The sequence below is a fragment of the Macaca mulatta genome, chromosome 10, assembly GCF_049350105.2.
Source record: "Macaca mulatta isolate MMU2019108-1 chromosome 10, T2T-MMU8v2.0, whole genome shotgun sequence".
NCBI classification, from domain to species: Eukaryota; Metazoa; Chordata; class Mammalia; order Primates; family Cercopithecidae; genus Macaca; species Macaca mulatta.
In genome coordinates, this window is record NC_133415.1 from 65,535,072 (window position 1) to 65,550,689 (window position 15,618).

General features: G+C 42.8%; 1 protein-coding gene across 6 annotated transcripts in view; it reads left to right on the forward strand.

The window, feature by feature from the left end:
• The first annotated feature begins 365 nt into the window (after nt 1-365).
• DZANK1 (double zinc ribbon and ankyrin repeat domains 1) overlaps nt 366-15,618 on the forward strand; it is a 99,144-nt gene continuing 83,891 nt past the window's right edge. For 5 of the 6 annotated variants that reach the window (XM_077951128.1, XM_077951131.1, XM_077951130.1 and 2 more), the window contains exons 1-4: nt 366-405; nt 2,382-2,498; nt 8,715-8,868; nt 15,052-15,091. In XM_077951128.1, coding sequence (XP_077807254.1) covers nt 2,390-2,498; nt 8,715-8,868; nt 15,052-15,091 — 303 coding nt within the window. In that variant the 5' untranslated portion in view covers nt 366-405; nt 2,382-2,389. Of the gene's footprint in view, nt 406-2,381; nt 2,499-8,714; nt 8,869-15,051; nt 15,167-15,618 lie in introns of all 6 variants that reach the window. The other variant, XM_077951133.1, reaches the window with a different exon arrangement.

Here is a 15,618-nt window from a genome sequence, read left to right on the forward strand (position 1 = left end):
GGGGCTTTTTTCCTCGTGTCGCAGCGGTCCTTCCTTGCTTTTCGGCGGGAGGTGGCCAAGTCGCGCCTGCTCCGGTCCACTTACAGGCGCCGCTACAGCTTCTTATCCTTGTTTTTCAGAATGTCAATGCCCATCGGACGCACAAGCTTGGTTCCTTCATTCTGAGTTGGGAAGCCAACTTTTAGCACTTTGCAACTCTGTAAAGGAATATTCTTAGATGCCTATGGGAAAGCCCAGGGAAAGGAGCTCAAGGCGGGTTCCAGGCTCCCGGCGGGGCGGCAGGGGCGGGGCTAGTTGCTAAGAAGCTGCCTTTCCGCCAATCATCTGCCCAGCTCCAAGTGGGCGGGGCGCGGCTCGCAGCGTCTGTGGTAACCCGAGCGGCGGCGAAGGAGGAGGCAAGAGGCGGTGAGAGGCCGGCGACTGGGTTGGGAACTGCAGAGATGGATTAGGGGTCCCGATCACGGGTCCCCCGGTTAGAGGAAGAGGAGGGCGGCTAGAGGAGGGGAAGAGCTTGCCTTACTCCAGCCGAAAGGATGCAGGTGTCCTTGGCAGCCCCTGACGGGCGGGGACAACCAAACGGGGTTCCGGATCCGGGTTGCGAGGGGACGGTCCACTTTGGGAGAGTTGAGGGGTCTGGGGATCCTGTGGATTGCTGCACGTTGCCATTTGGGCCTGGCGGATCCGCCTTTTTCTTGATTCCCTTTGCGTGGGGCCCACTGGCCACCCCAGCTTCGTAAGGGCAGCTGCTAGTTGATGCTCGCGAATTACCTCCTCTCCTACATATTTTTTTTTTAGAAATAATTTTTCAACTATTTTTATTTTATCTGCCTTTCACTTGAATGGAAATGCGACTATAGGCAAGTCTCAAGTCCAGCTACACTCCTGTAGGAGCTATTGCTGTGCTGTCAGTATCTGCAGTTTATATTCTTGGCCCTCGATCTGGAACTATCCAACGAGGCATTAAGTTCACCCCTTAAATTAGTTACCCCACTTTTGAAAATACAGTCTGTGACAAAGCTCAAACTGCAGAGATGTCAGATCAGCATTATTAGAACTGCAGCAGGCGGCCGGGCACGGTGGCTCACGCCTGTAATCCCAGCACTTTGGGAAGCCGAGGCGGGCGGATCACGAGGTCAGGAAATCGAGACCATCCTGGCTAGCACGGTGAAACCCCGTCTATACTAAAAATACAAAAAAAAAACAAAAAACAAACAAACAAACAAACAAACAAATTAGCCGGGCGTGGTGGCGGGCGCCTGTAGTCCCAGCTACTCGGGAGGCTGAGGCAGGAGAATGGCGTGAACCCGGGAGGCGGAGCTTGCAGTGAGTCGAGATCGCGCCCCTGCACTCCAGCCTGGACGACAGAGAGAGACTCTGTCTCAAAAAAAAAAAAAAGGACAGCAACAGGCAAAACTAAAAAGAAACTAGAAATAGCCTAAAAGGCCAGCCCCAAATGGATAAATAAGTACATGGAAAACGAAATAATACAGTGAGAATGCAAGAAGTAGACTAGAAAAATGGAATGAATATGTAGATTATAATTGAGCAAAATCTGTGGATTCTTAATGAAATTTGAAAAGACAATACAGAGGTGTAAATGGTTGCTGTGTTAAGGAGAGCGTTTTTTCTCCCTGAAACCTTCTGTGCATTAAAAATTATGACGGCCTTCCTCCCCACCCTCACCTCCAAAAAGACTAGTAAGGCTTTCATACTGGTAGTTAATTATTAATACCAGGATTTATAAATACAGTAGATGGAATGGGAGGCTTGTGTTTATTGGTCACTGTTTATATTCTTGCAAACGTCCTTTTCACTAACAACTAATACTCTGCAGTCCTTCTAAAGTGTCTTTGCAGCTTTCAAATACTAGAACTGCTCTGGTGACAGTGGCAAGGCTGTGAACTTGGAGCTTTCCCAAAAAAGTTAGCTCTGACTAACGTTTTGTGGTACACACAGAGTTACTTTGGTTCCCCTTGTATGACGACTTGCCCTGAAGCCAAGAGAGGTGACACACACCAAAGGTAGGAAAAGGCGAGAATGATTTAGAGGGAACTCAAGTAAAAGCATTAGTGATAGTCTCTGTTTTCCTTACTCATTTAATTTACCCTTTTAAAGTAACTTCTTTCCCCCGTCTCGTGATTCATGCTCCTTTCTCGGAAGTGAGGTATTTAGATAATCGAAACCCCACACAAGACTTCAACAGCAAATACAGCCAAAATGTAAATATTATTTCAATTAAAAAGGGAATATTTGTAGTGCCATGTTAACAGTATTCTCTTGTGTTTTAACTAGTTTTGCTGCATTTAAATTAAGTGCTTCTCTTCAACTTTCGTGTACAGCTACAAGTGCACAGTGGAATTTATTTTTTTTCTATATATAAGGAGAGAAAATGACTGCTGGTTCAGTGTGTGTCCCTCAGATCATACCACTACGAGTGCCTCAGCCTGGAAAAGCTAACCATGAAATTGATAGCAATACACTTTTGGAAATGAAATCAGGTAAGAATCACATATGTGTGAAATTGTTTAAAATAACATTGTCATATTTCTTGTGTTTATCTGGTTGCTGGTTTATCTCATTGCATGCTTTCTCACTCTTTGCTCAGCTCTTTGGGAAATTTGTAAAACTTCTAAAATTTGAAACAGTGCTGTACACTGATGGTTTATAGAGTGGTATACATTTAGATTAAAATGGTTAGCGTTGACCAACCTTTCATTTGTATAGTTTCAGCAATGTCTTGACTTACCTTAGCCAAAGTAAGATGTCCTGGTACTGGCCAGGGACAGAGTGGTTCATGCCTGTAATCCCAGCACTTTGGCAGGCCGAGGCAGGCGGATCACCTGAGGTCAGGAGTTCAAGACTAGCCTGGCCAACATGGCAAAACTCTGTCTCACTAAAAATACAATTATTAGCCAGGTATGGTGGTAGGCACCTGTAATCCCAGCAACTCAGGAGGCCGTGGCAGAAGAATCACTTGAACCTGGGCGGTGGAACTTGCAGTGAGCCAAGATCACACCAGTGCACTCCAGCCTGAGCAACAGAGCAAGACGAGACTCCGTCTCAAAAAAAAAAAAAAAAAAAAACACCACGAAAAATTGCCCGGTGCTTCCCCAAACTTTTCCAACATGCTCAGTATTTAGCTGGCATAATAAATTTGACCTGCTAATACAGGCTTTCCAGTCAGACAGGTTGGAGACTTAATCCCTGCCTTGACAACTTCTAGTGACCTTGGGTACATTACTTAGTCTTTTCGAGTCTCAGTTTCCTCACTGTAAGACAGGGATAATAATATCTACTTCTTAGAGCCATTGTGAGGATAAATAGGTTCGTGTATGTATGAGGTGCACAGGGTTTGGCATGTAGTAATGCCAAAATAAATCTCAACTGTAATTATGGAAATAAAGCAGTGAGGGCCCGGTGAGGTGGCTCATGCCTGTAATCCCAGCACTTTGGGAGGCCAAGGCGAGTGGATCACCTGAGGTCAGGAGCTCGAGACCAGCCTGACCAAAATGCTGAAACCCTGTCTCTACTAAAAATACAAAATTAGCCGGGCATGGTGGCCAATGCCTGTAATCCCAGCTACTCGGGAGGCTGAGGCAGGAAAATCGCTTGAACCCAGGAGGCGGAGGTTGCAGTGAGCCGAGATTGCGCCACTATACTCCAGCCTGGGTGACAGAGTAAGACTCCATCTGAAAGAAGAAAGAAAGAGAGAAAGAAAGAAAGAAGTGAATGTATATCCTGCCAACATTTATTCTTCAAATTCTTAAATATGTGTGTATATGTACACATATACATATATACACATATACATATATAATTATGATAAGGAAGGAAAGTTTTATAGGTAAAACATATGAACAAATATTTGTGTAAAAAAGACTTTGAAATTACAATTTTTGCCTTTTAACCAATTATGTATTTTACTAACTGAAATATATAGAAACTATCTGCAGGCCGGGCGCGGTGGCTCACGCCTGTAATCCCAGCACTTTGGGAGGCCGAGACGGGCGGATCACGAGGTCAGGAGATCGAGACCATCCTGGCTAACACGGTGAAACCCCGTCTCTACTAAAAAATACAAAAAACTAGCCGGGCGAGGTGGCGGGCGCCTGTAGTCCCAGCTACTCGGGAGGCTGAGGCAGGAGAATGGCGTGAACCCGGGAGGCGGAGCTTGCAGTGAGCTGAGATCCGGCCACCGCACTCCAGCCTGGGTGACAGAGCGAGACTCCGTTTCAAAAAAAAAAAAAAAAACTATCTGCATTTATGGTATGGCCCCTATGCTGCTTAGACCAAGAGTTCTAAGAATATGTATTATTTTCTGTGTTCTCCTTTAGCTTAAAAGCTGATACAATTTTTTAAACTGTCAAACAAAATTAAACATTTTAATATATGTGCCCATAATTCTTAGGAGAAGTTGGGTGATTATTGACAAAAGATGATATGAATGATAGGGTATCAAAATTCCCTGATAGGTAAATATCAAATAAATAGTTTTCACAATTCAGTAACAAAAAGAACAATAACCCAAAAGAAAAATGGGCAAAGGACATGAAAAGACCTTGTTTTGTTTTTTCTTTTACAACTTTTATTTTAGAACTGGGGGTACATGTGCAGGTTTCCTACCTGGGTATATTGTGTGGTGCTGAGGTTTGGGCCCATGACCCAGGCAGTGAGCATCGTTGTAGGTTTTCAGCCCTCCCCACCCTCTAGTAGTCCCCAATGTCTATTGTTACCATCTTTTTTTTTTTTTTTTTTTTGAAACGGACTCTCGCTCTGTTGCCCAGGCTGGAGTGCAGTGGCGCGATCTCGGCTCACTGCAAGCTCCGCCTCCCGGGTTCACGCCATTCTCCTGCCTCAGCCTCCCAAGTAGCTGGGACAACAGGCCCCCGCCACCACGCCCGGCTAATTTTTTGTATTTTTAGTAGAGACGGGGTTTCACTGTGTTAGCCAGGATGGTCTCGATCTCCTGATCTCCTGATCCGCCCGCCTCGGCCTCCCAAAGTGCTGGGATTACAGGCATGAGCCACCGTGCCCAGCCTATTGTTACCATCTTTATGTCCATTTGTACCTAGTGTTTAGCTCCCATTTATAAGTGAGAACACATGGTATTTTGTTTTCTGTTCCTGTGTTAATTCACTTAGGATTATGACCTCCAACGGCATCCATGTTTCTGCAAACGACATGATTTCATTCTTTTTTATCACTGCATAGCATTCCATGGTGTGTATGTACCACATTTTCTTTCTCCATTTCACCATTCGTGGGCACCTAGGTTGGTTTCATGTCTTTGCTATTGTGAATAGTGCTGTGATGAACATATGCGTGCATGTGTCCTTTTGGTAGAACAATTTATTTTCCTTTGGGTACATACCCAGTAATGGGATTGCTAGGTTGAATGGTATTTCAGCTCTTCTTTTTTTATTTTTATTTTTATTTTTGAGACCGAGTCTTACTCTGTCACCCAGGCTGGAGTACAGTGATGCAATCTTGGATCACTGAAACCTTTGCCTCCCGGGTTCAAGTGATTTTCATGCCTCAGTCTTCAGAGCAGCTGGGATTACAGTCGTGTGCCACTACGCCCAGCTAATTTGTGTATTTTTAATCTGCCTGCCTGGGCCTCCCAAAGTACTGAGATTACAGGTGTGAGCCGCAGCACCCAGCCTCAACTCTTATTTCTTTGAGAAATTTCCAAGCTGCTTTCCACAGTTGCTGAATTAATTTACATTCGCACCAACAGTATGTAAGTGTGTTTTCTCTGCAGCCTCACCAACATCTGTTAGTTTTTGACTTTTTAACAAAAACCATTCTGACCGGTGTGAGATAGTGTCTCATGGTGGTTTTGATTTGCATCTCTTTGATGATTAGTGATGATGAGCATTTTTTCATGAGTGTGTTGGCCACTCGTGTGTCTTCTTTTGAGTAATGATGAAAAGACATTTTGTAGGAAAGGAAATATAAAGGTCTCTTAAACATAGGAAAATGTTTCTTCTCCTCACCCTTCTCCCTACCCCTTCAGCTGCTTGCTGAGCAGATCTTATCCCTGCTTCACCTATTCCAAGCTCTTAATCACCACCTGACAAACTGTATTTCCTTGTTTGTTTACTGTTTCAGTGTCCTTCCTGAAACATAATCTCCATGAGAGCAGGGACCATTCTAGGTGCAGGGGATATGCAAGGAGACCCTCGGATATACTTTCGCATATCCCCTATACCTAGCACAATGTCTGGTACATAATAGGTACTCAGCAAACATTTGTTGCAATGAATTAGTGAGTTTTACTCAAAATGCAAGAAAGATGAGTTACAGGATAGTATTTTTTTAACCTAGGAAATTAGGAAAACTAAAAGAAAACTGGGTAACACTATATGAGGAAGATTGTGGTCAAATAAGTACTTTCATGCATTGCTGATGGCAGTGTAAATTGCTTAACCATCCACAGAAGGCAGTTTGGAAATATTAATCAAGATTACAAATGCGACCAGGCATGATGGCTCACGCCTGTAATCCCAGCACTTTGGGAGGCCAAGACAGGCGGATCATGAGGTCAGGAGATCGAGACCATCCTGGCTAACATGGTGAAACCCCGTCTCTACTAAAAATACAAAAAATTAGCTGGGCGTGTTGGCGGGCACCTGTAGTCCCAGCTACTTGGGAGACTGAGGCAGGAGAATAGGGTGAAACTGGGAGGCAGAGCTTGCAGTGAGCCGAGATCGCACCACTGCATTCCAGCCTGGGCGATAGAGCGAGACTCCATCTCAAAAAAGAAAAAAAAAAAAAAGATTCCAAATGCTGGCAGAGCACAGTGGCTGACGCCTGTAATCCCAGCACTTTGGGAGGCCGAGACAGACAGATCACCTGAAGTCAAGAATTCGAGACCACCCTGGCCAACATGGCGAAACCCTGTCTCTACTAAAAATACAAAAATTAGCTGGGCATGGTGGTGGGCACCTGTAATCCCAGCTACTCAGGAGGCTCAGGCAGGACAATGGCTTGAACTCAGGAGGCAGAGGTTGCAGTGAGCTGAAATCGCACCACTGCACTCCAGCCCGGGCAACAAGAGTGAAACTCTGTCTCAAAAAAAAAAAAAAAGAAAAAGAAAAAAAAAAGATTACAAATGCATATATTTTTGACTCAGCAGTATTAGTTCTACATATTTGTCTTACCCATATATTTACAGAAATAATTCTTTACAAAATTATTCTTACAGTGCTTATAACTGCAAAAGAAACAAAGAAAAGGAAAAAAGAAGGCAGCCTAAAGATCCATCTGTAGGGAATTGGTTAAATTATTGTTCATCTATATAAGAGAATGTGGTGCAGCCATAACAAAGAATGCAGAAGCTCTGTTTTTAAAAAAATTGCTATTTATTTCCTAGGAAGCTCACATAAAGAGCTTCCTAGGAAATAAATAGCAATTGTGGCTCAAGCCTGTAATCCTAGCACTTTGGGAGGCCGAGACGGGCGGATCACGAGGTCAGGAGATCGAGACCATCCTGGATAACACGGTGAAACCCCGTCTCTACTAAAAAAAAAAAAAAATACAAAAAACTAGCCGGGCGTGGTGGCGGGCGCCTGTAGTCCCAGCTACTCGGGAGGCTGCGGCAGGAGAATGGCGTAAACCTGAAGGCGGAGCTTCCTGTGAGCTGAGATCCGGCCACTGCACTCCAGCCTGGGCGACAGAGTGAGACTCACTCTCAAAAAAAAAAAAAAAAAACAAGACATGTTGATAAATGAAAAAAGAACTGTGTAGAACAGGGTATAGTATGCCATCATTTGTGGCAAAAGAGGGGAAAATAAGAATATGTACATAAATGCTTGTATGGATATAAAATATTTTTGAAGGTTACTCAAGATCCCATTGATAGTCTCTGGGAAGCTGGTGTCACAGGTCGGGCGAGACTTTTCACTGTATACCCTTTTTGACCTGTTGAATCTTGAATATTGTTTGTATCAGTGCCTTGTTGGAGAGGCAAAAGAGCACAGTGGTTCAACAGCATGGGCTGTGTATCCAACCTAGCAGAAGTCAAATCACAACTCCTCTATTATTTAGCAACTTTATTAATCTTTCTGAGACTCAGTTACCTCATCTATAAAATGGGTGTAAAATAGGATCTACCTCATAGGGTTGTACAGATGAAATGAGCTTATTCATGTAAAGCGCAGTTCTGGTACAGAGAAAGAACTGCATTATTGCTATTACTATTCATTTCCATTATGTGTATATAATAACCTATAGGTCAGTTATTTAAGTTGATTAACGCAATCTTAAATCATAACTTTAAATCTGAACTTAAATCACAACTTTAAATCTTAAATCACACACTTAAATTTTTTTTTTTTTTTTTGAGACGGAGTCTCGCTCTGTCCTCCAGGCTGGAGTGCAGTAGCAGGATCTCGGCTCACTGCAAGCTCCGACCCCCAGGTTCACCCCATTCTCCTGCCTCAGTCTCCCCAGTAGCTGGGACTACAGACGCCCGCCAGCATGCCTGGCTAATTTTTTGTATTTTTAGTAGAGACGGGGTTTCACCATGTTAGCCAGGATGGTTTTGATCTCCTGACCTTGTGATCCACTCGCCTCGGCCTCCCAAAGTGCTGGGATTACAGGTGTGAGCCACCGCACCCGGCAAATCTCAAATCTTAAACTGACCTATAGGCATTATTCAGGGACTTGCTGCTTTGGTGTTAATTATAGTTATCCTGTTCTGGATTTTTCAGACACTCCAGATGTCAACATATATTATACTCTGGATGGCAGCAAACCTGAATTTCTAAAGAGAACTGGTTATGTGGAAAATAACACATTTAAGTATACAAAACCTATTACTCTGCCTGATGGAAAAATACAAGTTAAAGCTATTGCTGTCTCTAAGTAAGTTAAGAGCATGGTGATTAAATTAATTTATGATATAATAACATTGTGTTCTAATTTTATTCATTTTTTCCTATCAGAATCAGTGCTGCATTAGAAGGACACTACTGAAACGTTATTTTAATTTTGGCTTACATACGTAACATTTGTGTTTTACTGGCCTTTCCTTGAGGCATACTGTGAGGTACAGAAATCATAAGTAGATAGCTCAGTGAAGTGTTATGTATATTAATACTGTTTTTATTTTAAATTCCACATTGGGGTTTCAGGAAGGAAGATCCTTTCCAGGACTGGGGGCCTCTGAAGAGCTCCATGTGGCTCTGAAGAAAATACTGTGTTCATGGAGTGGCTCTTTCATTCCCCAGGGTGCAGCCTACAACCATCATTCTCAATTTCATTTTGTATCGACTTAATTGGCCTTCAAAGCTACTGTCATTTCAACTTGTTGGATATTAGCTACCATACTTTTTTCTTTATCCTTTTTTTTCTTAATGACTTTTTCCCATTTTCAAATATAGAAACACTATTCAATTTGGAAACCTTCACCATGTGTTGTGGGAAAAAAAAAAACAAAACTCAAATGCTTGGCAATTCTGTGTGGCTGTGATATAGGAATTATTCTTCCAGCAATGCAGGTTTGGCCATATTTTGGGAACATTTAAAAGCCCCAAACTGGCTGGGCACAGTGGCTCACGCCTGTAATCCCAGCACTTTGGATGGCCGAGCTGGGCGGATCACGAGGTCAGGCGATAGACACCATCCTGGCTAACATGGTGAAACCGCGTCTCTACTAAAAATACAAAAAAATTAGCTGAGCGTGGTGGCGGGCGCCTGTAGTCCCAGCTACTTGGGAGGCTGAGGCAGGAGAATGGCATGAACCCAGGAGGCAGAGGTTGCAGTGAGCTGAGATCGCACCACTGCATCCAGCCTGGGTGACAGAGCGACACTCTGTCTCAAAAAAAAAAAAAAGCCCCAAACTAAATACAGTACCAGGCTGGCCCAGGTACTTTGAAAGGACTCTAGCCCCAGCCCCCACTGACTGAATTACTGCATGGTGTTTTGAGGAGAGCTACACATTCCACAGCAAACATGATTGCTTTGGCATCTGAAAATTAAAACAAATACAATGAAACAAAACAATCCCTTTATGCACATTATTATTGTTTTTAAATGGGTTCTGCAAATGGAGTATATGCACGTTATTATTCTTTATAAAATGTTGGAACATATAGCTTTTTCTCACTTGCCAAGCCACTTCTATCAAGGTAAGTCATCTCAATTATTAAAAATTAAGAAGCTTTTTAATGATTGCCATTCTAACTGGTGTGAGATGGTATCTCATTGTGGTTTTGATTTGCATTTCTCTGATGATGAGCATGAAACAACAGGTGCTGGAGTGGATGTGGAGAAATAGGAACACTTTTACACTGTTGGTGGGAATGTAAACTAGTTCAACCATTGTGGAAAACAGTGTGGCGATTCCTCAAGGATCTAGAACTAGAAATACCATTTGACCCAGCCATCCCATTACTGGGTATATACCCAAAGGATTATAAATCATGCTGCTATAAATACACATGAACACGTATGTTTATTGCAGCACTATTCACAATAGCAAAGATTTGGAATCAACCCGAATGTCCATCAGTGACAGACTGGATTAAGAAAATGTGGCACATATACACCATGGAATACTATGCAGCCATAAAAAAGGATGAGTTTGTGTCCTTTGTAGGGACATGGATGCAGCTGGAAACCATCATTCTCAGCAAACTATCGCAAGAACAGAAAACCAAACACTGCATGTTCTCACTCATAGGTGGGAACTGAACAATGAGATCACTTGGACACGGGAAGGGGAGCATCACACACCGGGGCCTATTGTGGGGAGGGGGGAGGGGGCAGGGATAGCATTAGGAGATATACCTAATGTAAATGACGAGTTAATGGGTACAGCACACCAACATGGCACGTATATACATATGTAACAAACCTGCACGTTGTGCACATGTACCCTAGAACTTAAAGTATAATAATAATAATAAAAAAATTAAGAAGCTAAATACTCTGGTGGCCAAATGCTGTAAAGCAGGCCTCCTTAGAAGCTGCAAGTAGCAGTAAAATGAAGAAGCAATTTAATGACTGACTATGCGGTTTGAAGGAGTTAATAAGGCTTTCGAGAAAGAGTAAAAAATAAGGTCATTCTTTATGCCTCTCACCATTCTGCTCTGTGCCCACTAAGTGTCTATTCTGAAAGGTACTTAACAGTACTAACGTATTTTAGATGTGCTCAGCTTAGGGAAAATATTTATATATTTATATAAAAAATTTATATATTTATATAAAAAACATTTGAATTTTCAGCTCAAAAGGTGAATGCCTTAGCTGGTTCCCCAAGGAAGGGCCAGCTGGGGTGGGGGAAACAGCCTGGATCTTAGGGGGTGGAATAAGTGGATAAGAGCCAGGCCTCTACTCATGTTACCTCATGTGGGGTTGTAAGCGTGCATTCTGGGAGCCTCCCGACCATCCAAGATTCAAGTGATCCCTGGATGGAGAGGCTTGTGATGTCTGCGAAGTGTGTGCTAACAGGAAGGACAATTGGATCTTGGATGACAGGCCTGGGGCCGAAGGTTAACATGCAGACGAGATGGATGCCGAGGCGAATGAGTTAAGCAAGTGGTTCATGTAAAAGATCATCTATATCTGTAACCAGATTTGTGAATCTCTTTAACATTAAACAACGTAGAAGTTTTAAGCTACCTTTCTAGAAGATGGAGAAAAAAATTCTAAGAAATATACAATTCGTCTAAATAGTCACTACCTATCTGTGAGTGACAGTATTTAGAAATAATGTCTCAGCTTTCTGTGATCAGAAGACACTCGCATGTTCACTGGCTGGAGTGACTCATAGGTGGCTAAATTTCCCTGTTTAAATCTCTTCTTTAAAAAAAAAATAATAAAACCAGATTTACAGATTCATAAATCTTCCCCTCTAAGATCCAGGGATACTTATTTACTTCAAGGTTGAAAAATTTTAAGAAATATAAAAATTGAGCATGTAAGAAATCTGAGCAGTTGCTGAAGAAATGCTAATGAAACAGACAATATGTATTAAAGATCACTGTGAAAATGAGTAAGGGCAAAGCAGACAAAGAACCCTGGAGAAAAAAGATAATTGGAAATATAAAAAGTATCAAGAGTCTGGCCAGAGCAAATAGAAACACGGGCTGTGGTAACCAGTGAGCTATAATCACAGAGAAAGGATAACATGGGAAAGGTGAGCTTTCAATGCAAATGATGAGGGGTAAGAGTTAAAAACATCAAATAAATATGCCAAGCGTGGTCATGATGATGTGGGAGAGGCTGCTGGATGTCCCCCAATATCTGTTTTTCCCTTTAATAATAGGGCCCATGATTTTCTACTTCCCAGTCCCTGTTGCCCTAGTTAGAGATGTGTACCGGGCTGTGGCCAGTGGATACACGTAGAAGTGATGTGTTCAACTTTAAGATTGTACCTTTAAAGAGAAAGGGTGGGCTTTGCTTCCAGTTGGCTGGAATGTAGATGTGGTTGGTCAGTCAGGTTGGGCCATGAGGATAAATGCAATGTCATAGAAATGATGGAGTAACAAGGTAGAAACTTGATATCATGTTCCTGTCACCATGACACCCCTATACCAGCTCTAGACTGCTTATACCCTATGACTTCTGTCTTGTTTAAACCTCTATTTGTTAGTTTGTTTGTTCGTTCGTTTATTTTTTGAGACAGGGTCTTGCTGTGTCGCCCAGACTGGAGTGGAGTGGTGTGGTCTTGGGTCACTGCAACCTCTGCCTCCTGGGTTCAAGCAATTCTTGTGCCTCAGCCTCCTGAGTAGCTGGGATTACAGGTGTGTGCCACCACAGCCAGCTAAATTTTTGTACTTTTGGTAGAGACAGAGTTTTGCTATGTTGGCCAGGCTGGTCCTGAACTCCTGGCCTCAAGTGATTCCCCTGCCTTGGCCTCCCAAAGTGCTGGGATTACAGGAGTGAGCCACCGTGTCCTGCCTGAAAGACACTATTGTTTTGATTCTGTGTTACAACAGCCAAGCCTATATCTTGATAGACAAGGGACACATATCAAGCAAATACCTACAGAGAACATGATCGAGAGTACAGGTCATCAACAAGGCTGACTATATCAAGTGTCAGCAAGTATGTGGAGAAGCTGGAACCCTCAGCTAATGCTGGTGGGAATGTAAAATGGAACAGCCACAGTTTGGCAGTTTCTGAAAATTAAACACATACCTGCCATGTGACCCAGCAATTCCACTCCTCGGTATCTATTGAAGAGAAATGAGAACATGTCCACATAAAGACTTATGTGTGAATGTTCATAGCAGCATTATCCATAATGACCCAAACCCAGAAATAATCCAAATGACCATCAACTGGGGAATGGACATAAAAATCGTGATATATCTATAAAATGGAATACTACTCAGCAATAACAATGAGTGAGTTACAACAACATGGATGAGCCTCCAAAAAAGAGATAAATAAAAAATCCAGACACGTAAGATGACTGCATATGTATGATTACATTTATGTTAAATTTCTTTTTTTTTTTTTTGAGACGGAGTCTCGCTCTGTAGCCCAGGCTGGAGTGCAGTGGCCGGATCTCAGCTCACTGCAAGCTCCGCCTCCCGGGTTCACGCCATTCTCCGGCCTCAGCCTCCCGAGTAGCTGGGACTACAGGCGCCCGCCACCTCGCCCGGCTAGTTTTTTGTATTTCTTAGTAGAGACGGGGTTTCACCGTGTTATCCAGGATGGTCTCGATCTCCTGACCTCGTGATCCACCCGTCTCGGCCTCCCAAAGTGCTGGGATTACAGGCTTGAGCCACCGCGCCCAGCCTATGTTAAATTTCTAGAAAAGACAAAACTATAGAGATAGGAAACAGATCAGTGGTTGCCTAAGATAGGTGGTGGTAGCGAGGAGTGACTGCACACAGGCACAAGGGAATTATTTTGGATAATGGAAATGTCCTAAACATTTCCACTGTGCTGATATTCGCACAGTTGTCTACACTGACTGAGTCCCATTGAACCAGTTGCTTAAAATAGATGAATTTTGTGTCATGTAAATTATACCTCAATAAAGCTGTTAAAAAGTAGAGTATAGGTGAGCTACTGGTACTGAAATAAAATCACCACTAGTTTTTAGTCATGGGCACTGCTACATTGTCTTCTCATGAAATTCTTATTGCATCAGAGAACAAGATGAATTGTGAAATATTATGAATGAATGGAAAACATGATAGTATTTGAGTTACAGAATCTACCAGCGCAGCATATATTACACTACCTACAGCTGAGACAGGGAAAATGCTCTTGATTCATGTGGAATGACCTAGGTAACACATTTTTTGTTTTAGAATAGTTTGAGGCTTATGGTCTGATATCTTCATGATGAATGTGGTAGATAGCCTTCAAAAATGGCCCGTGATGAACTATGCCTCCCAGTATTTATGCCCTTTTGTAGCCTTTGCTGGCATTGTGACTTGCTTTTGACCAATAGAATATTTCAGAAATGATGCCAAGCACTTCTGAGATCACAAGAAGTATTGTAGTTTCTGCTTTGGTTTCTTGGGACAAAAACACTAGCAGGGGATTGGGGTAGCCAGGTACTGTGGAGGAAATCTGACTACGTGAGTCTTCCATACTGTGAGGAAGCCCAAGCTAACCACGTGGGAGAGAGAGGGAGGGACAGAGAGATGGAGATTGAGTGAGAGCAATGAGTGGTGAGCCCCTAGCTGTTCCAGTTACCCCAGCCCAGGCTTTGCATATTTGAGAGAAGTCGTTTTGGACACCCAGCCCAGTTGAGCCTTCAGTTGACTCCAGCCCTTGCTGATGTCTGATGGCAGCCACATGAAAGAGCTCAGATGAGACCTACTCAGTGGAGACCGTGAATCCATAGATCCATGTTTTAAGGCACTACCTTTGGGGTGGTTTGTTACACAGCAGTAAATAACCCAAAAGGAAGTAAGTAAGGAAAGACTATAGAAATTACATTTGATTTCTTCAATTTGAAATGCAATAAATTTAGTAGCTAGACTAAGGTACTTTAATAAAATCATCTTAATTGTTAGCCACTTTTTTTTGAATCTTTGTGTAACACAGACTTTTTTCTCTTTTAATAATAATTTTCAGAGACTGCAGACAGAGTGGCATTGTGACAAAAGTGTTTCAGGTAGGCTATGAACCACCGAATGTAGTCTCTCCTGAAGACAATGTTGAAAATGTTCTCAAAGATTCTTCAAGGCAGGCAAGTAATGAAACTATCATCCATTCAGATTGTCACTGTATTTTGGTTCCTTCTTTCTCAGTGAGCAGATCTTGCCTTTTATTACCTTACCTCTGCTGATAGTCAGATCCTTATAATTGAAGTCATTATCAACCATTGCAAAGCATCTTCACTGATTTCTCAGCCTTTCATCAGTCTTCTATCTACCCTGAAGATGAGAATACCTGCTGAGCACTGGGGTCCATGCTCCAGTGTCTTCAGTGGCTCTCTCTTACCTACTGAAAAAACCAGAAACCTTTAGCCTTCCATCCAAGTCATCAGTTTCTGCCCTTGGTCGGCCTTTCCTGCTTTGTCTGTGAACCCCCTACATATACTCCAACGAAACTGAACTGTGTATGCTATGCCCTATCACTGCTATCCTGGCACCCAGGCCTTCTTTTATAAACTGCTTTGAGCATGTGATTACTTTGTTC